Here is a 23,706-nt window from a genome sequence, read left to right as displayed (position 1 = left end):
GAGACCAAGGTATGGGTTCAAATTGGCCACAACTTTATTAATTTCAGAAGTAGGAGAACTTGGCATAGGCCTCGGCAGGCAACCCTCTCAGCCCGAGAGCTGAGGATATGCAGGATGTAGAGGCACAGTGGGTGGGGACTGTAAAGCACACACTTACACAGCATGCCCAGCCACTGGCCCTGGTTCGGGAGTTTGGCCTGTGCGCCGCCTCCAAGAAGTCAGGGACTCCCGAATTTTGCCCTCTAACGGGCCCCGCATGCGCCGCCGCTTGGGAAGAGGAGCATGGCCGCTCCCTTCCCCCAGATGATAGACTAAAGTTGTGACGAAATGCTGCGGGGGAGGCAAAACCTGCCAATGCAGGGAAAATTCCTTCCCGGTCCCGAATACGGCAACCATCTACGACCACAGCAGCGCCCGCTGACCTGTAACGCAAGAAATTAACCTGCAAACAAAATAATTATTGACTTGATGACCGCAACCTACCGCAGCAACTATAAAGAGAAAGTTGAGTTAATTACAGGGAGGGGGGGTGAACCTGCGGGAGAGAAACGAAAAGGGGGGAAAACAGGCAGCTCTGCCGCTTTTACCTGGCCCTTGACCCCGCCCCCGGCACTGTCCTTTGTCCCATCCTGGCCGGAGGCAGGTCAAGGGCTGACCTGACCCAAGGGGAGTGGAACCTGCCCAGGTGATCCCGCCCGGTGCCGCAAACACCGCCCACCTGGAAAGGGAGGGCGGGAATTGTTGATCCTTTTCCTAATGATCTCTAGCATGGAACTGTCCATTTATTCCTACTTTTTGCTTCTGGTTCTTTACTGAAGCATAGGAGGGCCTCTTCTCCTGTCCCAGGACTACTAAGCTTTCTCAGGAGCTTTTTGGAGAGGGACGTTGTCCAAAACATTTTGAAAACCTAAGTGAACAATGTGCACTAGATCACCCCACTGGCACTCTAAAAAAAAAACTCTGAAAGGTTTTAGAATGGAACTTACAGTTGTAATATTGAACATTTACTGAAGCCTGAGGCAGGAACTGGAGAACATATAAAATATGAGCCTGGAGAAGCTCCTTATAATTTGGTTTTGTTCTCTCTCTCTCTCTCTCTCTCTCTCTCTCTCTCTCTCACACACACACACACACACACGATCTAGTATCTTTTAGATTCTTTAAAACACGATATTCAGGGGGGAGGTTACGTTTTTATTTGTAATATCATTTTTTATTTCTTAGCTTTTGAAAACTGCATGATAGAGTTAATTTTTTTTTTTTACAAACTATGTCTTCAATGCAGTTTTCTAAAATTCAAATGATAAGTTTCAGTAAATTACACTTGTGATGTAGGGGGAAATGGTTGTAAGGTCTGACTTAATGTCATCTGTGGAAAATGTAATGTCATCTATGACCTTTTTGTATCACATATCCTCTATGTTAAGAAATAACAGGGGGGGAGACCATTTCTTGCGCTGTTCAGCAAGGAGTTTTTCATTGCGTAAAGTGTTATACAACTGCTTGGTGCTTTACAGCAGGATTTTTTTTTTAATATCAATCTGAATCCCTCTTTACAGAAATTCCCTTTGAAGGAATTATTCCTGTTACAATAATCCACTGGTGTGTTTGGCAGCATTATCTTTTCGATGGCCACTACTTTTTAATTATACATCTTGCCACTTAGCAGAGCCTTGGATTGCGCAAGGTCACACTGCTCCCATCCCTAGAACAAAACTAGAAGATAGACTTTCTTTTTCCTTTGAGGCACGGGGAATGGTGAAAATTTAAAAAAGCAGGGAAGTGCTGACACCACACCAGGAATATCCTTCTCAATGCTAGCATTACTGAGTGGGTCTAGTTAAACTGGCCTCCCCATCCCAGGAATGAGAAGGCAACATTTCCAGAATTCACTTTTCTTGCATCACTCGAAAATTTAATAGTATGGTCAAAACCCCAGTAGTTCCTTGACCTGGTGACCTCTGAATGATTTGGGCAGGGCGTTGTAGTCCAAAACATTCAGAGTGCAGCAGGTTGGGAGAGGCTGCTCTTATCATTAGCGAGGCGGGGAAAACTAGCTTCTCTTGGGGGGGGGAATGCCATTGATTGATCGCTCTGAATGCACGAGCTGATACCTGATGGAAGCAGATGTTTCCCACCCTAATGTTTGTCATAGAATTGTAACAATACTCAGTCCCAAAGAGGGTTGGGGAGGGGGGCAAAGAAGTTGGAGAAGGGGCATAGAAATGAAGAGGGCAGGGCTGGGGGGAATCGGAGAAAGGCAAAGAAAAAGAGCAGAACACCTCTGACTGAGTTCTTTGACTTCAACCCCCCCCCCCCCCGTGAGCAGGCAAAAGGAAGGGGCTGAGTGGAATTATCATGTGACAATATATAATCAGGCCCTTCATTCCCAGAGCTGCAGGGGGAAAGAAAGGATTTGCTGAACAAATAAGAAAGGGAGAAATTTCCCAACCCACACTTTTCTTTCTAGAAGGGAGATAAGCCGTGGAAATGGTTTGGAGGAGGAGTGGGAGGCAGACAGGCAGGCAGGCAGGTGGCCTCACAGGCTCACAAGTGTGAAGAACTGTGGGGAAGGAAGCTCTTTTTGCCTCAGGGATGCTGCTGCCTGTGTGGCAGGGACCTGCATGCACTCAGAAATTAAAATTAAGGCAGAAGCTGCTCTCCTCCCACTGACAGTTGGCTACTTCCCCCAAAGCCTCTTCTGATACGCAAGTTTATTCAGGAACATGGTGTGCCAAAACCTCCTTTGCCACTTTTCAGACAAAGGGAGCTTAGTTATCTTGTTTCCAGTAGTCAGAGTGCATGTTCTTTGCATTTATTTCCAGTTTGTCTTCAAAGGGGCTCAACATGGTGGACTTATGTCCCCTGGGATTATGATATATTTACAAGAGGCTGGGCAGACTGAGACATAGTGGCTGGCCCAAGCTCGTCTAGTGAGCTTCATAGCTGAGTGGGAACCTGAGTCTGGTCCCCACTAGACTTAGGACTCATCTACACTTGTAACACTAAAAATGAGTTTTTAAAGGGTTATGATAATGACGTTCTTTTAAAACGTCAATAATGCATTATTAAAATGTGACACCAGAGAGCGCTGTAGAGTTCTCCCCATGAAATAAGTGGGTAGGCCTTGTAGAAAAGGAAGCAAATAAGAAATCAAGATGCCTTTTATGTTAGAATGATATCAACAACATTGTTCTAAGAATGTTTAAAGAGTGAGTATAGATCCAGCCCTAGTCTACCACCGGGCCACAGTGGTTCTTCAGTTATAAACTTTGTGGCCTCCATCACTTTAGGCTTGCCAGAGATACAGGCCCGTAACTGGTCCCCTTGGTTTGCTCAGGTTGTGCCATGATGATGAGAGGGTGCAGTTCTCAAGTATGGTTCTTCAACAAATGTCCTGCATGGCATTGTTGTTATTTATTTATTTATTTTGTATTTTCATTTTCATTGCCTTGTTCTTTTTTGTCTGGGGTAGGCAAGGTAGTTGCTCCCAGGTGTTGTTAGACTACAGCTCCCATCATCCTTGACTACTGGCAGTACTGACTGGGGCTGATGGGAATCTGAGTCCAACAATGAGTTGGCTACCCCTGCTTTAGTAAAGCACCCCAGGAATATGGTGGAAGGGCAGTATAAAAATATCACACAAATGTAAATATGAATATATATTACACTGTAGCAGAGGGAAATATATTGCACATCCTCAAAGCATGCAGGCATTCTGGAAATGTGTGACCCACATGAGAAGAGCCTCTCAGGCCTCGCTGGTACACTTACATCCTCACCTCCCCTGTTTCAGGAATGAGAAGTTGGTGGTGCAGGCTGCATGGACATTGCTGATCCTGAACAAAGAGGTACCGGTACAAAATCAGCACTTTCCAAACACCTTAGAAACTTCTACTTCACGAGTGGAGAACCTTTTTTAGCCAAGTAGCCACATTCCCTTCTGGACCATGTCCTGAAGGCCACATGCCAAGGGTGGGCAGGGCCAGAGGCAAAATTAGGCAGAACAAAAAAGGAAGTAAAATTTATCTTTGTACAGTAGGCCAGCTGGCTTCATCACACACACCCTCTCTATTTTGCATCCCGGCCAGGCAAAAGGCAGTTCAGTGACACATTCCAGTCAAGGAGGGTGCAAAGCAGTGTTGGTGCCCTGGAGAGAAGAGGGTGTGTGGCTCTGGGGAGGGTGTGGGGAAGAGTCCTGAGGACCAGATAGAGAGGCTTGGAGGGCCACAGGCCTGAGGTTTCCCACACCACATGAACCTGCTTCTTGGAAATTCAACCATGAGTGTCAAATGCAGGTATCGTGACCTTGTATAGATAATGTATTTCAAGCATTTTTTGCTTTCAGACAGCGGGCTTATATTCATGACACCATCAACGGCAAGGCATTTATAGCATTGGCTGAATGTGTGTGTGTGTGTTTTGCATAGTCGTAGAGAGCTGTTTTCCTGTAGAGCCATGAGCCATAATCGTATGAGTGGATCAACACTGCTGATTATTACCAATGTTATCTTTCAGTACTATGACTAAAGCTGTGCTTGCCAAATTAAACCAAAGCTGCATGTAGTTCAACATTCAGTTTCCAACAGTGGCAAACCAGATGCTACTGTGTGTGTGTGTGTGTGTGTGTGTGTGAGAGAGAGAGAGAGAGAGAGAGAGAGAGAGAGAGAGAGAGAATGGACTTATTGGATTTATGGGGAAGAGGCACTTCCAAGATGCTCATCTACATCAGCTGTGAAAAGATGCTTTCTCTATATGCAATAGTGGTAACTGGTTCACATAGAATCATACCGAATTATATTGAGGAAGGGAAGTGTGGGTGTAATAGGAGTGAAGGGGATTTTATGGATAACTCTGGACCAGCCAAATTTGGTGGCAACTGGGGATTTTCTCCCAATGCAAATAGCAGGTTCAGAATGGATTTTCCTCAGGGCTGCAGCTGGGGAGGAAATTGTTAAACTCCTCTCCACTTATCATAGACTTGTAGTGATCCCAATAATTATCAGCCACCCTAGTGGGTGTCATATGCATTTTTTTAAAGAACAAAACCAAAGTTGTATTTAACGGCAAATCTAGTTTGGTCTTTCATCTCTGCTCTCTTCTACAGACCGCCTTTGCATGATCGTAGTGAAGGCTGAATGAAGGGATATATTTGCAAAGGGAGGGGGCTCATGTGAGCACTACTTGCTGTCGAGCTTTATGCGTGTCTGAATGCCAGCAGGGACGCATCACCCACTCAACCACCTACATGCAAACTGAAATATGGACACAGTGAATCCCAGCCATGGTACACAGAACTCTACGCAATATGCTCTTGCACACATTTCCTTCTGGTTCCTTCCTGAACATGTGCACACACAACCTTTGAAAGAAAAGAGAAAGACAGTTCCAATCTTACTGTATAACAAAAATGGAAGAGTGTCGCCACATGGCTCCCCATGGAGGGTTTGTAATGCCACATCAAAATCCTGGATTTGCATGAAGTCAGGGTGTGGCAGAGGAGCATAAGAGAAGGCAGATTGCCCAGCAGTAGTGGCCATGGCATGGGAGCTAGAAGAGAAGGTCACTGAGAATGGGAAGTGGTGGAAGAGGTCTGAATGGATATGGAATTTAGGGTTTTGTTTTTTTTTAAAGTTTTAACAAGAAGAAATAGCAGAAATGGATACAACACAGAAACTAACACCAAGAAGCTAATGTAGACTCTTTTCCAGTTCCTTTCTTGCTGTACTGAAACCTTGTTTTAAATTGCTAAACTTCTGACAAAGTTTAAAGCTGCCATTTTCCTCTCAACATCACTCCGCTCTTCCTCCGTTCTTCATACTCAAACATCTTCCTCTTTCTTTGTTCAGCTGCCTTACATGGGAGAGATAAAGCATGCAGAGCCCTCAAATATTCCACAGCACTTTCACACAAAGTATATCATTCCTGATATATGAAGTTCCAGATTCAATGTAGAACAGATTTTTTATTAGCAAGCAAACACCCATAATATGTGCAAAATCCACCAATTGAACCGAATATTTATTTATTTTATTTACATGCCGCATTTACCTTCCACGGATCTCAAGGTGATGCACATGGTTCTCGTCCTCCCCATTTCATCCTCACAACAACCCTGTGTGGTAGGTTAGCCTAAGAGATGGTGACTGGTCCAAGGTCCCCCAGTGAGCTTCATGGCTGAGTGCAGATTCAAACACAGCTCTCCCAGGTCCTAGTCCATTGGCTTGACAGTGAAGTGTAAAGCAGGGCTGCGGAACAGAAGACTAATTAGTTGTCTTTCAGGACTAATTGGGGAGGAGTGAGGGAAGGAGACCCTTCCTGGCAATACAGAAGGCCTTTGTGGATACTGTATATGTATGCCTACATATATGTATGCCCACATGGAGAATGCCTGGGCCACAGGTTCCTTTGTTGGTGCCCCTTGAGAACATTGATGTCTCAAGCATTTGCTCCTGAGCAACTTGTGAAGTTGTGAGGTGGTCCTGCATACAGTACAAAAAGGGCAAGCTGAATATTGCTCACAAGGAGTGAGTGAATGTGTGTGTGCGCTGCATGTGTGGAATGCATTGAATGCCTAGTGATAATGAGAGCAGTAAGCCAGAGAGAAGGGAAAATGCAAAAAAAACCCTACAGTTTCAATGAAGCTTGCCTATCCCTTTCATTATATCTGACCTGTTCGTGGGGGAGTGTCTCAATTTTAATAGAACAAGGTTACACAATTGTACTGCACATCATGGTCTTGTGTAATCCATATGAGACACTGGTTCCCCTCAAACACACATAATACTCAGAGAATGCTTCCTAAGCCAGCCACTTCCTCTCCCCTTACATACACCCATGCACATTCCTTTGTTAACAGGCACCTGCAGTGCTCAGATTGCTGTGTGCACACTTCATCCAAACATCTACCTTTCACCTGCCACCTCTGATTTCAAGCTACTTGAGTAAGGAGGAGCTTTCAGTGTGACTCCCCACCTAAACAAATTGGATAATGGTAGGCATAGGTGTGATTACGTGACAGATCTAAAGGGTATGGGAGTTTCCCCATCAGCAATTTTCAATAATCTTCAAATACACCTTTAACAGTTTGTATTATTGGCAGATTCACAGCATACATTTAAAGTACACCCAATGCACATATAAATGCACATATAAAGCACATGTCTCCCCCTAAAGATTCATGAGAACTGTAGTTTGTTAAGGATGTTGGAAATTGTAGCTCTGTCTATGAGTGAGGAAACTACAGTTCTTCGGAGGAAGCCGTGTGCTTTAAATGTGCATCAGATTGTAGAATCACAGAACTGTAGAGTGGGGAAGGGACCCCAAGAGTCATCTAGTCCAACTCCCCGCAATGCAGGGATCCCACCCACAGCTGTCCCTGGGTGGGGTTGAACCACTAATGTACTTTAAATGTATGGTGCAGACCCATGTTTTAAAATATACCAGAAACCTGGAAAGGATCCATTGCTTAGAGGCAGGGCAGGGTTTGCAGGCTTGACCATGGATGGGTTGCAGAGCTTGGTGGGAAGAAATGGCGAGGAACATGCAGTGGTAATGATCTAGTAGTGTCAGGGCCTGGGAAATCACACAGTGTGAGTGAGCTAGAGACCTTCGGGTGACCTGTTTATTCAGAATCCATCCTGATTTGCTTACACAAATCATACATGGTGGTTAGACTGTAGATGAATTCCGATGTGGGGAATATTGTCTTGGCTTTCCTGGTTATGCTGCTAGTGCTTCTGTCCCATTTTCTAACATTCCTTCCAGACTGAAGTACCTGTTGTGTTATGGAACGGTGTCTTTTTGAGCAATATACCCGCATGTCGTGTTGAATATCATTCACACCTGTGGGGGTGGAGTCTGCGGTGGCTGCAGACATATATATATATAAAAGATTGTTTTTGCTTAGTGGATTTTCCATGGTAAAGGGAAATACAGTGTGTGTGTGTGTGTGTGTGTGTGTGTGTGTATACACACACACACACACACACATATGGGCTGGCATTTTGGTGACAATGATGTCATGTGGTTGAGCAACAGCAAGTCTACAATAAACTCCTGCCTGGAAGCATCCTATATAGCAGAGGTGAAGACTATTCTTTTCCACCAGAGCTTCTTTCTTGGTGATAATTTGCATTGCCATAGCAACGAGTCTCCAGCTATCTAGGGGACTCTCTGCAAGTTTGAGAAACCTGTGGCAGATGGGCTGTTGGGGGCTCCCCTCCCACCCCACCCCCAGTTCTGTAAATGCTGCTTTATTTGCTTTCTTTTGTTGAAATCCTATCTGCATTGTTTGTTAGCAGTGTTCTAGATATCTGGGCCAAATACCCCATTGGGAGATGGGGGGGGGGAGGTAGAATAGCTCTAGAGCTCTGCGAAGCTTCCCCAGTAAAGTGGGGCGGGTGGGGGGAACTTGTGCCATGATGATAACATCATTTTGCATCATTGCATCCCCAGTTGTAAACATTCTGAGCGAGAGAAGAGGGAGGGGAGACTTGGAACTGCTATATTCAGGGCTGATGGGATATATATCAGGGCTGATGGGATGGGAGTTGTAGTCCAAAATATCTGAAGTGCACCAGGATGTGGAAGGCAGTAGATCTGGCTCGGTCACTGTGTATATAACACATGGAAGGTACCAAGAGAGAGAGTGTGTATACTGTACTTGTGAGAAGCTCAAAGCTTTGCAGCCGCTGTAGTTTGTTAAGGGTTGCTTGGAATTGCAACTCTGTGAGAGGTTAACTGCAGTGCCCAGAGTTCTTTGAGGGAAATAATGTGCTTCCCATGTGCTTTAAGGCTATCGCGTGTATACAGCCACAATGAGCTTTAGAACCGAGAGGGAATTTGAATCTGAATTTCACATGGCCAAGCCTAGCGCTGCGTCACACTGGAGCAAAGCAGCTATGACAAGAACATGGAGGCAGGAAACTTGCAGTCTCATGCACAGCTTATTATACTTGCAAAGGCTCTGCGGGTATTAAAAGATTGCCATCTTTCCTTCCGCCCACTTGCCCTCCTACCCTAGCCAGGTACTGGAGCCCGTTGTGGAGAAATTGTCAGGGAGTTGTTCTCACATCCCCCTCTCCTGCTGCTGGGAAAGCAGATGCGATTAAAGACAAAAGCGCAGGGAAGGGGAACATAAAAGTAAAATCTTCAGGACCGAGAATGGATTGGTGGGCCCCTCTGTGGAGAAGAAATGCAACATTTATTTCCCTTCGTCCAAATTAAGCCCTTGGCCCTCTGGGTGAATGAGATATTAATAGTCCACTTCATACACAGGCAAAGAATAATTTTCAGGCTCCTACAGCAAAGACAGCCAGCAAGTACTCGGCCTCAGTCCCCTTTGCATAGTTAGTACACAGCTACCTTAATTCTTCCAGAAGTGTCTCCTTTTTCCAAACCCCGCTCACTGCCAGGCCTGACTGCCATGTGACCCAGAACGATGGTTTCCAGCAGGGGTCCTTTGTGTGTGGGTTTGCTTTGCTACGTGGATTTCAATGAACATTTTGCTTCTGTTCCTCACACCCCGCCGCTTTCCTATTTGACTAAAGATTCATATTCATGCCCAAATTGCCCTCATCCTTCCACCCCACCGGGAAAATCAGTTACTCTCCATTCTCCTCAGAGGCTCTGGAGCCCCCTTTCCTGTGTTTATTCTTTCCTTCTCTATATATATGTTTTGCTGTGGGGAGAGATTGCTTTTGATATTTGTAATTCCTATGCCCACCCCCTCCAGGCGGAATAGATTTGGCAGAAATAGTGCTAGATACAAAGGAGCTTGATTATTTCCCAACTAAATGGAAACTGGGTGCAGGGTGGGGGGAGAAGGGTGCCTCTGTTCCACCTCTGATATGTGGGCCTATTAGGGAGACAAGATGCACAGACATCACACGGGGTATTTCAAATAGGCGACCCATGATTTATACCTACTGCGTACGATGTCTAAGAAAGCGACTTACTCCTTCTCCCATTTTAGTTATTTCTGTCTCCAGCCCCCAGAATGCAGAATGAGACCTCTGCATCATAAAGGCCCCACTTGAGAGACCCCCACATTAAACGCAGCGGGATCATTCCTGCACCACCACCCTGCACTGCATTTCAAGCTACATTTGCACAGAGTTGTTTTTGTAAGAGAGGTGGCAGGGATGTGTCCCCCGGATGCCCCCCCAACCTCTTAGGTTTCCCCACCCCTTCTGCTCTGCTGTTCATTAAACTGTTGCCTGCACTCATCTGTGCCAGTGCAGCGACTGTTAGGGTAATTTCACATTACCGCTTACTCCACATTCACTTTTCTAATTGGATTGTACCTGGTTTGAGGGCGGGGGGGGGGGGAGAGAAACATCAAACAACAGTGTTCGTCAAGAAACTGCAGGATCAATATGGATTGTGTGGATGTGGCTTCAAAAATCAGCTGTGGGAGTGCAATGGAAGTGGAGTAAGTAGTACTGTGAACACCCCCGTACTTCCACCTTCCATTGCCCCCTGGATGCAGATCCCTAGACATCGTGAATGGCAAGTAGGATACTCTTGTGGTACCATCACTGCTTAATCTAAGCCAGGGATCACCAAGGCTCATTCTGTGACACCATTATCAGTTGCTGGACACATGAGTGGTTTTTTTGTTTTTTGTTTTTAAATTCTGCAAAGGGTGCCTTTTCACAGCACTAACATCTAGGCACCTCAGCTTAGGGAGAAGGACTTGCAAGGCAGTGGTTGTGGCCCTCAGGCAGGCCCTTGCAGAGCCAGGCAGAAGCCCAGGCCATGTAGATAATGTGCCCCCCCCCTTTTTACCCTGGGAATCTCCGAAGTCTTATAAATAAGTAAGTACATAAATAATTTTCACAAAAGTTATGCTGACAAATAATTTTATTTCAAGGCTTGAACTGTATCTGCATAGAAAGACAATACTGAAAATATAGATATACAATAGTGCTTTTTAAAAATACATAGGGAAAAGGATTATTTTAAGTATTTACATTTAAATAATGGTGAGCGATTGTGAATATGCTGACCGAGGCCCCCTTTGGAATCGGAGGCCCGGGCCAAGTGGCCCATATGACACCCCCCCCCTCTGTTTGGGCCTGGTCCCAGCACTGCTTACTTTATGCCCTTGGCTGGTATGAGCCGTGCCTCAGTTTCCATCAGTCAAGCAGAAAGTATAGCTTCCGTTCTGAGCTCCATGAGATTCATCAGGAATCTGGTTTGCAGTCCCAGGTGCAGTAGAGCTGCAGGCAGTGGGGCCAATGAAAGATGTAGAGGCAATAAGCACAGGACAACCAAAATGGGATTTAAACAGGCCACAACTTTATTGATTACAGGTGTCAGCAGTTTTTGGCCTAGGCATTGGGTGTGTATCTTGACTTAACCAGCTTCACTGCTGGTTGGTTTTTGGCAAGGTTAACCAAAGTTAAGCATCACGCTATAACATACATCAAATCAGGGTGACCCATCCAAGATCACTATTTGGGGGTGCTGTGGCCCATCAGCCCCTGTCTGGGCATCTGGACAGAAGCATCTCCCCAGAACCACCTTAAGGGGATATGCTGATCCCTTGGGGGGAGACACCCCCCATCCAATTAAACTAAGGATCCAGCTCAATGTCATATCTGCCACCTGAGTGGGTTGGGGTTGAAACCAGTTGTTTATTATAAGTGGTTAAAGGCATAATAAAAAACAAGAATGGTTAAGTATATAATTAGGCACAAAGTCATCTTTCCCTTAAGAGCATTCTCACACCTGTCTCTGTGGGCCTCTCCATACCATTTGTGCACATGTGAATACTGTTAATGCAAAGTATAAAGAGGAACAGAGTGAAGGTTATCCTACAGGTCACTGTAGGGTTTTCCAGGAGTGATATTTTTGTGGGAAATGCAAGCGCCAGTTTAAACCTCACATCCGGAAACACCTTACCATTCAATTTTAGCAGCAGAGAGCCAAGAAATGACAAGATTCCCACTGCAAATCTTATTTCCCAGGTAATGAATATAAGCGTACCTTCACAGCATGCCTCATTCCTCCTTTGCCTCTACTTGCCTCCATTAGCAAGAGGTAGTTAACTCTACTCAGTAAGGTGATTCTTCTATTTCTGCAGAGGAGGCTCAGATTAACAGAAGCCAAGCTGTTTTAGAAACTAGCAGGCCACTTCTCCCTGTAGGTAGATGACACTGGTCAGGTCAAGGTTGAAAAAGTCAAAGCTTTGCTTTCTGGTTGAAAAGTAGCTGCCCACGAAGAGGAGAAAAGGATATTCAGTCTTCACCTCTGCTTTAATGTTTACCATCAGGGGTCAATGAAGTCTTGGCATCTACAAATCCACCAGGAAAAGAACTACATGCCTGGTGTGGAAGCATCCTGTAGGAAGCATGTTTCATAATACAGTTTCACTTGTGGGAAGCCTGGTGGCATCACAAATCATCATCTTCTTAGCAGAGCTCAAAGGTCTCTGTGTTTAAACAGCTCTTGCTTCTCTATAGAGCATTCCTTCTCCAGCCACTGTGGATGTACTAGCCTAATAAATGAAATGACCAGTCCCATAAAAGACTGTGGTGCAGTGAAGTTGTCACAACAATTAGGATCCCAAAGGGATGCAAAAAGTAAGGCAAGTTTTGTATACCTATGGTTAGGGTTATGGGTTGGGGTACAAGTTTTATTTCCAAAGCTTGATCTTGTGTGTGCTTTAAGCCAGAAAGTAGTACAAACCCCCAATATCTACAAATTTGGGAATTACAAAAATATGCCACCCCCACTCCCCGAGTCCCCTAGACAAGTCTTCCTTGCACACCTTAAACTAGACACCTGTCCCCAGGTATAGAGAAGGATGTTGCCTCATCCCCAGTGCTGAAGTAGGAATCAGCTGTCAGCCCAGTTGGATTCCATACATGGAGTGGAGGATACCACCATCTTTACCTCTGACAGAAAAATATATCGGCCAGGCACAAAACAAATTATATGAAATAAGCAACCCTATGCAAATTTTCTTAACCTGGCACAATTTATATAGACCACAGAATGCAAGTTTCTATTTCTTTAACATGAGAATATTTTAGCCCTGGTAGCTGCTGTCGCTATAATCTTTGCCGCCAGGTCATACTGTATTTTAAAATTTCAGCAACATCAGATTCAAGTTGGGTCTTTTGCACAAAAACTTCATTGGTGTCAATCTTTCCTTCATTAAAATGCATTATTATTGGCAGGCACTGACTGCCATTTGTACCAAGAGACATTTGATAAGACAGAAGGTGCTTAATGCTTTCCACCAGTGGAAAAAGTCACTATTCAGGAGGCGGGGAGAGAAGACAGTGTGAAAAATTGGAAGGGGAAACATGCCAAATGCATGACTGAAGGAGACAAATTGTCACTTTTTATAACAGGGATTTTTTTTCTTTATTACATCCACATTGCTGATTTTTCTTTCAAATGCCATTTGAATGGGGAAGTTTCCCTAAGTGGATCTAATACACATTGAATCTCTCTGTTGGGAAAATCCCGACCCCTCACCTCACCCCAGTGTTTCAACTCAAGCTACTGGTAGTTGTAAACACCTGACCATTCTCTAGAACAGTGGTTTTCAACCAGTGTGCTGGCGTGCCTTGAATGATGGTCAGGGTGCTGCAGGCAACATTGGCCTCTGTTCCTCTTCCCTTCCCTCCCTCCTCTGATGCCCTCTCACATCTCTGCCTCCCAAAGGCTTTCACAGATGTTTGTTGCAGTAGCCCTGGCTACAAGCCCCCCAGGGCGAATGGTGCTTCTGGGGCTGGCCAGGGCGTGGTTCTCAGGCCCCAGTGGGGTAGTGAGAGGACGCACCTCTCTTTGGGGCGGGGGGGGGTGCAGCTCAGAGACCAGGGGCGGCAGCCGCGGCAAGGAGAGGGGAGAAGAGAGGAGGCTGAGGGAACACCCCACAAGTGAAGGTGTTCAAAAACGGGTGAGGGGCTGCCAGCTCTGCAGGCAAGGGGTGACCTAACTGGGCTCCTGAGCCCCACAGAAAGAATGTAGTTGGTCAAGGGAGCCGTGGACCCCAAAAGGTTGAAAACCTCTGCTCTAGGTTTTAATGTGCTGTTAATGAAAAAGGAGCATCAATGACTACTGATCATGATGGCTTTATACTACCTCCAGGATCAGAGGACACATCTGTTACCTTTTTGTCTTGCTTGTGGGCTTTCCAGAGGACCACTGTGGGAAACAGGGTGCTAGACTGTGCATGGGCCTTTTGCCTCCGCCAGCCAGGCTCTTCCTAACGTTCTTTTGAACATTCCCACTTTTAAACATGTAGGCATGTGGGGTACGTGTGACTTTATTCAGCAAACATCTCATGTATTGGGGGTTTCTCCCTCTCTTCTCTTCTTCTCTCCAACAGAGGTGCTTTCTCAATTGTCAGGAGGTGTGTGAAGGTGTTGTCAGGACAAGAATATGCTGCCAAGATCATAAACACCAAGAAGCTCTCAGCTCGTGGTAGGTGCTGCCTGATCTTACTACATGTTGGAAAGGGATTCCTCAGACCTATGTGCTGCAGTGAACGGCACTTATAGTAGCCTATATTTTTTTACATTCTTTGGGAACTGATGTGGTGACAATTGCTACAAGCACATGTTTAAAGGAAGAAGTCTAGGCACACATTTTCATACATGCTAGAACCATTACTTTTACCCATTCATCCATCCGTTTAGTGTAGGACCAGCTGGCACCTAGAAAGGTAATCCCCCCCCCCCCAGCTGTAGAACTAGAGTGGCCACATGCAAAACCCTGTACATGACTGAAAGCCATACTTTCCATCAACATTGCTGCTCCATCTCCAACAATCCCTTTGCACCCTTCTTTCAGTCCCTTAGACCCAGCCCACAGGACAGCATTTAAAGCAAAACAAAAACCTTTAGACATTGTCCGTCCCCACCTCCTTGAAACTGATGCGCAATGAAGATGAGAAATGGAATGAGAATAGGACAGAGGGAAAATCTCAATTCTGAATGGTCTTGAACTGCTTGAGAGCTATATATGGTTACTATCCCTTACAATCCCTGATCTAACATTTGAACTGCAAAGAATGCTATGTGACTAGTTTTCCAGCCTTCCCACAACTACGTGGTTGCTTTTCCTATTCCATGGATGGAGAGCTGAGGCTCAGATAGTTTCTTGTTCTGAGGCTCATAGCTTTGGCCTGTGCACAGTAACTAGTGGCCACACTGCCTCTTTTGGGCTTTTGAGGTTTGGGATTTTGTGCTGTCAACACAAGAGACAGTTAAGAAAGAGCAGCAAGCAAACATTTCCCAAAGAGATTCTTTCTTCAGTTATAACAATCAGCTCAGGGTTTCTGAATTACAGGAACTTTGCAAAACTATTGATTCTATTACTGTGGTGAAACAACTCTAAAATTTTACAATTGCTAGCCCTTCTTGCTTCTTGTAGCTAAAATCCAACTTTTATTGGTTTCTCCAATTACTTTTAAACTAGGTAAAATCAAGAGTGTTTTCGCACATCACTTTTGAGCCTCTGTCTCACTATTGTTGCTAAGTGGCAGAGAGAGCAGAGGGACAGCATTTGCAATGCAAATAGGCATTCTGGTGAATATAAGTTTTGCATTTGTAATCATAAAGCCTGCTTTAAGAGCTGCTTTAGGTTTTGTGTATGAAAACACTCACAAGAAGCAAGTCATCTTTCCTCCAGGCATTTTTGAAGAGCACATTGTATTATAAAACAGCAAACATACAGACAAGCCTCATCAGAGTAGCATTACATGGTGAAATCACCACTTGGATGGGTGTCAGTAAGCAGAGGCTTTGGAGAATGTCAAGCATCTCAGTTGTGGCCTTGGTGATGGTTAATGTCCTGAGCTGCTTGCCTTCCAGTAGAAAAGCCATGCTCAAGGGCCAGTCAGAGCTCCTGTCTTCAAACCCACCCTTTGAACTGTCAAGCCCTAAATGCTTGCTGGTGGCCCACCCTCATGCCCTTCCTAATTCAATGTCCAGGACAGGACTCATAAATTTGCATAGCATGATGTTTTCCCTCATGCTTCCTAATGGGACTTGAAGGAAATTGCCACCACAGTTTCTGTATCTGTCAATCATACATTGCATGCAGGAGGTCTGAGGTTCAAATTCATGTTGAGAAAGACCTCTGCATGAAGATCACTGCCAGTCAGAGAATAATATCGATCAATAGACTGATTCAGCAGCCACACTCAAAATATGTCTCTGCTTAATATGCTGAGATCTGAACGAGTTTCATGCACCTGCACATAGCCCCTTTGTTTCTCCTTTTGTCTGAGTGGGCAAAGAACCCAGGAAGTCACATTCAACCATAGTTTCCCATTACATCTGAATTAGAATTATGGTTAATGGCTTCCAAACAAGCCAAGATCTGGAAACCAGCTTCATATTCTGGCTAGTTTGGACACTATTAACCATAGTTTTCTGGTTCAGACCTGACTAAAAGCTAGGGTTAAATGTGGCTTGTTTGCTCACTCAGATAAAAGGAGCCTCAAAGCAGTTTGACATGGATGCATGAAGCTCATTAATATATAGGCAACGACTGTTTTGCATGGGAGTTGCGTTCCTGAACACACACCCCACATTGGCATGTAAGCCTGCCCCCCACCACTGTGACACCCCCTTTTCTGTCTATTTCTGGGTTGCAGTGATGCGTGCATGCACGGTTGTGCGTTCTTTGAATGTACGCAAACCAGGAGTTGCCTGTATACTTTTTTGCCCTTGCCTTTGACACCTGAGATGTTTTTAATACAGAATTTTAAATTTTTATAACCACCCACATGACCTGCTAGTGAAGGGTAGGTAATAAATATAAAAATAACAACAAAGCTCATTAAGGCTTTGTCCAAACAAGGCCAAGTGTAAGGGAGCTTCATAAGCCTCTCCATTTACCTCTCTGTGCTGCCCTGGAGAAGTGGGACAGGCTGTCCGTCCTGCAGGCTCCTTGCGCTCCCCATGCAGAGAGAGGGAATCTGGAAGGACTTATTTAGTCAGTTAATTAATATGTATTCCCCCAAACATGCCTGCTGTCAAGGGGATTCAAAATACCACCTTCCATTTAAACCTATTAAAGTGGTGTAGCATTGACTCTAGAAAAGACACAGTCAATCAGTATTAACCTCATATTTTAAAAAGGTCATAACAGATTAATTAATGCGGTGGTTATAAACCTCTGCACAGGCAAGTGTTCAGCTGCAACGGAGCAGATTTCCCTCAGTCTTTAGGGGGAAGAAAAGCAGGGAGAGAGATATTGCTAAACATCCTTCTGCAAGAGATTCCTCGGCCAAAGATGCAGTGCCCTGGGCTTAAGCTGTGTCACAGAGCGTAGTCCGGGGGCAGCAGCCAGCCAATTAGGTGACAGAGGAGCCAAAGAGAGGGAACCAGATTGTGTGCAATGAACTGCAAAAGGCAACTGAGGAAGTCAGAGGAAGCTGGGTGACAAACCGTCTGAGGCCGGGTCTCTGGGGTTTCTGTGACAGAGATCACCAGAGGGAGTGGAGGGCAAGCAGGTCAGCTGTAAGAGTTGCAGAGTTTGCTTCAGAGGGCAGAGACAACCTGGGGGCCCTGTACCCGTGAGAGAAGCATAATTTGAGACTCTTGAGTTAACAATGGTGCAAACAACGCCTTGTATACTTAGTGCAAGTTGAAGAAAGCATGTTCGTTGTAGTTTTTACCTGCAGGAGTATAATAGGTTACTCTGAATGGGAAAAAGAAATGCCATTTGCACCCAGGTGGTGGGGCTCATAGTTCAATGGTTAGAGGACATGCTCTGTGCTCAGAAAGCCCCATGTTTGATTTCCTGCATCTTTGGTGGAAAGGATCTCATGTTGCAGGACTGGGAAAGATGGTTTCTTGAGGCCATTGGAGCCGCTGCTTGTCAGAGAATATGCTGGGCAAGATGCCCCCAATGACCCAAAGAAATCCATATGGGATAGACCCCCAAATTTCAGTTTTGGCACTCTGATTTACAGAAGACTGTATTCTAACTGAACGCCCACTCTGACACTACTCTATTTGAAGGAGCCTTCTGTTCGTAAGGTGTACAGACAAGTCCAGTCTAAAGATAAGGAGCCATAAGAAGGGGAAGCAGCAGGGGCCTGAAAGTTGTTCATCAACAGTTGGCAGCTGGACAATAGTTTTAGCAGACACACAGGTCACCTGGTCAGTCTTCCCAACTGGATGTATTGTATTTCTATTTGAACTGTAGCACCTATTTCTAAATTTGTATATTATATAATAAAAATGTAAGAGTGCTGTCATGCTGCAGTTTGCTTGGCCACGGAAAGGTGGCACTGCGAATCACAGTATGATGAAAGGCGGTGGATGGGCAGCTGAGATGAGTCATGGAGGGACAGCCAAAACAGGCTGCAGTAGCTCCCGCCCCCCACCCCAATCCACAGGCTCCTTCGCCAGCCAGCCCTGGGGGCCCTGCCTCCAGGATCCACACCTGTAGGCTAACTGGCACCGCTGTTGGCCAGCTTCATCCTCCTCAGCCCACTTGGGGCTCTGCTGCTTCTGTCACCACCATTTAGGATGGCGAGCTGGGCTGTCAGGAGCAGCAGTGCAGGAAGGAGGAAGGTGGCCAGTGGCCAGCCCCTCTGGTAATCTGCTGCCACTACCACCGCCACCACTGTATCTGGTGGTATATTACGTGAAAAATGTGTATATATCATCACATGCAAATTTCGTGCAAACCTGTCTCTTCTGTTTTGGTGATGCATTTCCTCTTTTTTAGTGATAGGTAAGTGGCCACCCTAGCTAGACCAGACGGACTGGCTCCTATTGGAAATATTAGATGCTCTTGTAACAAGTTGAGGAGTTGCCGCCCACTACTATTTCAGGTCTGTGCCTGTTCCAACAGTTCTCCAATTCATTAAGGGTGCATGATATAACTGAGACTTCTAATGCACTGAGACCTTTGGGCATGTGCTGGAGGCCAAGGGTGGCCAGGGACGTCCTTAGCCATGCCTTAGGTGTCTTTGTACATATGCTGATTATAGAACCCATTCCAAATCATCTAATCTAAACTGGAGTTCAGGTAGACAGAAATGGTCTCATTCTAAAATATGCCAGAACTACTCATACCATAGTGTACTGCACCTACCTTTGGCTGTTTAGCATTGAGTTAATGCTGAGGAATCATTTTCATTTGGTAACCACAGTTATTGCTTGTTTACTTGCAAAACTGCTGTAGACTATAGAGCTTTCTCTCTTATCTCCAGCCAGTGAACTAATGAGAGGCAAGCCAGGGGATAATAAGCCTATCACAGGTGTCTGCTCCTGCTTAAGGTGATTTTGTGAAGTGTTCCCTATAATAACTATACAAGTCAGGAGCAGAATGTATGCACAGGCAAAAAGAGGAATATTAATTTGTTGAATAGCGCTAATCATTGCTGGATCAAAGGTTTAAAAAGCCATACGTTATAGATTTTATTTTTCTTCTGTTGAAGCTTGGTTTACATCAATGGATAGTAAGGAAAATGGAAACCCTAATAAACTCTCCCTTTGTTCTGCCTTTCCTTTTAATTTGCATTTACTACTCTCTCTAGCTCTCTTCAGGGGAAAAAATGAGTGGGCTTGACAAAGTGACAATTACCGAAGGAACATTATCACTCTGTGTTATGAAGCAAGGTTAGCAAGCCTACAGTGGCCTTTTCTTGATCTCAAAACCCCATCACCCTGTACCAACAAAGCCATGACAGTCTGTTACACAGAGCTTCCTCTCACATAGTTTTTGACATAATTATGTGAATTTGTGTTCTCAACATCAAAATATGCCATCTTTGATCAGGAACCATGCAAATGTGTGGAACTATTTCTCACCAATGTGGGGATAGCTCCATGCGTTCGGTGGAAACACTCTGCATTTGGACCTCACCATAGTTGGTTCCAGCTGTTATTTCTAAGAATTTACTTTGTGTATGACTTTCATCCTCCCCAAATCATGCATTTTCCTGGATTTTCTGGATTGAGTTTCAGAAGCACAGAGTACGTGCATTTGGTCACTGGACTAGTTGGCGACATAGGCCAATATGAAGAGATGAATGGGGGGGATTAACAACAAAAACCCAGGATGATGGAGTGATATCATTTCTAACTAATCTCATACCTGTTTTCTTGGGATGGCTGTATATTTTACATTTCCAACATAAAAAATCTCTCTCTCTCAACAAACTGAGTGGAGACGAAAAGCGCAATAATATTAGAAAGAAATCTCCGAATTCAATGGCTTGGGCATTCAGGCTGATAGGTTGCTCAGTCTAGCCAGGATTGACACTTGACAAACACATATCAAAAGCAGGATAGAGAAAGAAACATCCAGTGGTTTATATTGCTGGGTTTTCCCTTTTTTATCCTTTTGAATGGGTTTGAGCAGAGAGACTGTGGGTGTGCCCAGGTGTCATTTTTATTGTGCATTTATGATTATTTATGCTCATGGTGGTATTGGGGCATTTATACGGGATCTCACTTTCAACACTGTTTGCATTTGCAAAAGTTTCAGGCCGACATAATGCTTCATTTCCAACAAGTGCATGTCCCATAACTTCCTGCTAAAATCCTGTAATTTTTCATATCAGAAATGTTTCGGGGTTGTTTTTTTTTTTTTTTTTTGAGGTGTGTGTCCTGCTTTTGTTGTGCTATAGCGGCGTGAGAGTGCTTCTCTTAGATGACAAAATTGAGGAAGCATTGCAGCAACCAATAAAGCAGAATTACCGGTATGTGTGGTTGGTCCAGTATATGTCGCCCACTAGTGTATTATTATTGTGTTCCTGTTATGTTGCAGAATCCACCCTGTCCCAGTTCAATATTCAAAGGCTCATGCTTCTGAAAAGTCAAATGAAAGATTTTGCATAAAGCATTTGTGGTTATATACACAGTTTCCATGCAAAGCATTCAAGGCTGATGGGTTCCCAGTACAATGGGCCTAACTTGCCTTGGTATCCTACAAGGGCAAGACAAAGCCAATGGAGGTATGGGTCACCAAGCGCCTTCCCCCACCCCCCCAACCTCCAAATGGAATCCAGTGTTATTTCTGTTTAAAATCAAGTATAGCATTCCATGCTCTGGTTCGCCAGAAGTGGCTTTGTCATGCTGGCCACATGACCCAGAAGCTGTCTGCGGACAAACGCCTGCTCCCTCGGCCTATAGAGCGAGATGAGTGCCGCAACCCCAGAGTTGGACATGACTGGACCTGATGGTCAGGGGTCCCTTTACCTTTTTATAGCATTCCATTGGCTTCCACTCCACACATATCACTTTACCTGGATCAGAAAAGTTAACAAAAAACTCTTTAAGATTTTTTTCAGGGAATAGTACAAATATGTATTTGTCAGCACTGAATTCCTTGACTTTCCACTTGCTCAGCTAGCAAAACAGCTGTTTCACTCCTCAATCCACTCACCATTCAACAGTCTTGTGACTTTTATTCCTTTTGTGCTATGAATCAGGAAGCTGCCCATTCAGCTCTTTCTTGGTGGCCTTAGCAAGGCATTCTCTCTGAGTTTCAGTATACCCTACCTACTACCGGTATATGGGGATAATAACACTCCTTCACCTTACATTGTTGTCTTGAAGGTTACAACATGATAGTGCACATGGTGCTCTTTCAACACTTGGAAGTGCTTTACAAATGCCGTGTATTACGATACTTATTATTAGCATTGGTGAAACTTTTTCTCTTCTTCTGGAATGTTTAGAGAGAATTGTAGGCTTAATTCCTATTGGATTGTATGTGCGCAATACATTTCAAGTACAGTGGTACCTTGGTTGTTGAACTCTTTGGTACTTGTACGTTTTGGCTCCCAGACGCCGCAATCCCAGAAGTGAGTGTTCTGGTTTGTGAACGTTCTTTGGAACCTGAACGTCCGACGTTGCTTCTGAGGCTTCCGATTGAGTGCAGGAAGCTCCTGCAGCCAATTGGAAGCCGTGCCTTGATTTTTGATCTGAAGAAGTGTGCATGCACACGAAAGCTCATACCAGGAACAAACTCAGTTGGTCTCTAAGGTGCTACTAGAAAGAATTTTCGATTTTGTTTTGATTTTTGAACGTTTTCGGAAGTCAAACGGACTTCCGGAACAGATTCTGTTCGAGAACCAAGGTACGACTGTACATATAAACACATCCCACCCAAAGAATCCTGGGTATTGTGGTCTGTTAAGGGTGCTGGGAATCTGGCCAGGTCCAATACATTTTGGCACTTGAGGTGAACCACAAAATGGCATCCCCCTCCCCTACAGGAGAAAAAAGATAAGTGAAGATCTACATCAGGAACAAGGGGGGAATAAAGATGTGCATCGGGATCTCGACTGCTACATAGTCTCTGCTGTGCCTTATTCTCAAAAGAAAGCACAAACCCTGGGTAAGCGCCTGGAGCCCCTGGAATCTCGCACTGCTTGTGGAGATTGGGGTGGCGTGTATCACTACTGCTATGCCCTATGCTCTCTATAGAGCTATATAAATTACAGCATAGCAGTCAGCAAGTTGGCTTTTTCATTGCTATTCCCAGGGGTTTAGATTCATGATTTCCACCTCTGCATACTTGAGAGCCGCAGGCTTAAGCTGCTAGTCATTTCTCTTGGGAGTTATCCCAGCAGCACTCCATCAATACCCATTTCTTGTGGCAGCTTAGTTTGATGTTTTCTGTCAATATCAGGCAGGCTGCGTGTCAGAAAGGAAATGCCTCTAAATGCAACTTTGGGGGAGTTTGAGAGTCATAGGACAAAAGCTTTCCAGCTATGGAAGATTTATTGGTTGGAGCTCTAAGCTGGGAGGAACTGCATTGTGTTTCATAACTGGATGGCATTCAGTGTAGAGCATATGAAACTGAATTGAGCTTTACATAATGCATTTCATACCCGAGGTGTCAAGACACTTTATAAGGCAGTGAGTAGGAGCAGTAAGTGTGCAAGCAAACAAGAGGAGCCTGTATGTGCGCAGCTGTCACTCAAATACAGCTTTTAAACTTTCCTTCTTGCAAATGGAAGGACTGGCCCAAGGCACCGTCAATTATTTTCTTCCCAATAATTTTCACAAGTTCCTCAACTCCCACCTGAACAATCAGAGAAACATACTGGGGTGCTTTCAGACATCCTGTTTACTTTATATGGTTGCCAGCCAGTCATGATATAAATCTGACATTTATATATAATGCTGCAATATTTATGTTTCAGCCTAGTGTGATGGAACTTATGCTTCAAAATATCTGTGGCATGTTCCTCTGCAGAGATTTTGGCCCATTTCCCACTTCTGGTTTCCTCAGTGGCAATGCATGGGTGGATAATTTGCCGAAACATCTAGCTGCCTGTACTTCCTGTAGTCCTGGTGCAACAGATCTTTCTGGTGTACCTGGATACATTCTCAGGGCTGGCTAGAAATTTCATCATCACCAAGATACTACTAGATTAAAGCAACGACAGAAGGGTTACCTCTAGGGTTGCCGTATGCAAGTGTCATGACGTAAGTGTAGATTTTGGCAAATTTTCTTTAAAATAGCTCAAAAACTTCCAGCAACTTCTGTGTCCAGATGTTCACTTTTTGAAATATGGCAGCCTTAGTTGCCACACATAAATAATTATCAGTGGAATGTGACCTGGGCATAAGGGCATGCACATGGCTCTGAAAGTAAAATTAGATTTAGCATCGTTACCAAATAAATACATTGCACTGGGTTGGGGGAAGTCAAGCAAACAGCTGGGAGATGTCTACCACCACTCCAAATGAAACACTTAAA

The 23,706-nt window shown here is 44.7% G+C and overlaps 1 protein-coding gene across 5 annotated transcripts in view; it reads left to right on the top strand.

Moving 5' to 3' along the window:
- Positions 1–23,706, top strand: part of CAMK2A (calcium/calmodulin dependent protein kinase II alpha) — a 111,994-nt gene that overhangs the window by 5,585 nt on the left and 82,703 nt on the right. For 3 of the 5 annotated variants that reach the window (XR_004425969.1, XR_004425971.1, XM_033140292.1), the window contains exons 2-3: positions 14,351–14,445; positions 18,712–18,717. Coding sequence is in view for 1 of the 5 variants with exons in the window: in XM_033140292.1 (XP_032996183.1) it covers positions 14,351–14,445; positions 18,712–18,717 (101 nt within the window). In the remaining 4 variants the exon portion in view is untranslated. The remainder of the gene's footprint in view (positions 1–14,350; positions 14,446–18,711; positions 18,718–23,706) is intronic. The other 2 variants (XR_004425970.1, XR_004425972.1) reach the window with 1 other exon arrangement.

The sequence above is a fragment of the Lacerta agilis genome, chromosome 2 (assembly GCF_009819535.1).
Source record: "Lacerta agilis isolate rLacAgi1 chromosome 2, rLacAgi1.pri, whole genome shotgun sequence".
Taxonomy (NCBI): Eukaryota; Metazoa; Chordata; class Lepidosauria; order Squamata; family Lacertidae; genus Lacerta; species Lacerta agilis.
Note: the sequence above shows the minus strand (reverse complement) of the source record. Positions and strands in the feature narration are given on the sequence as shown.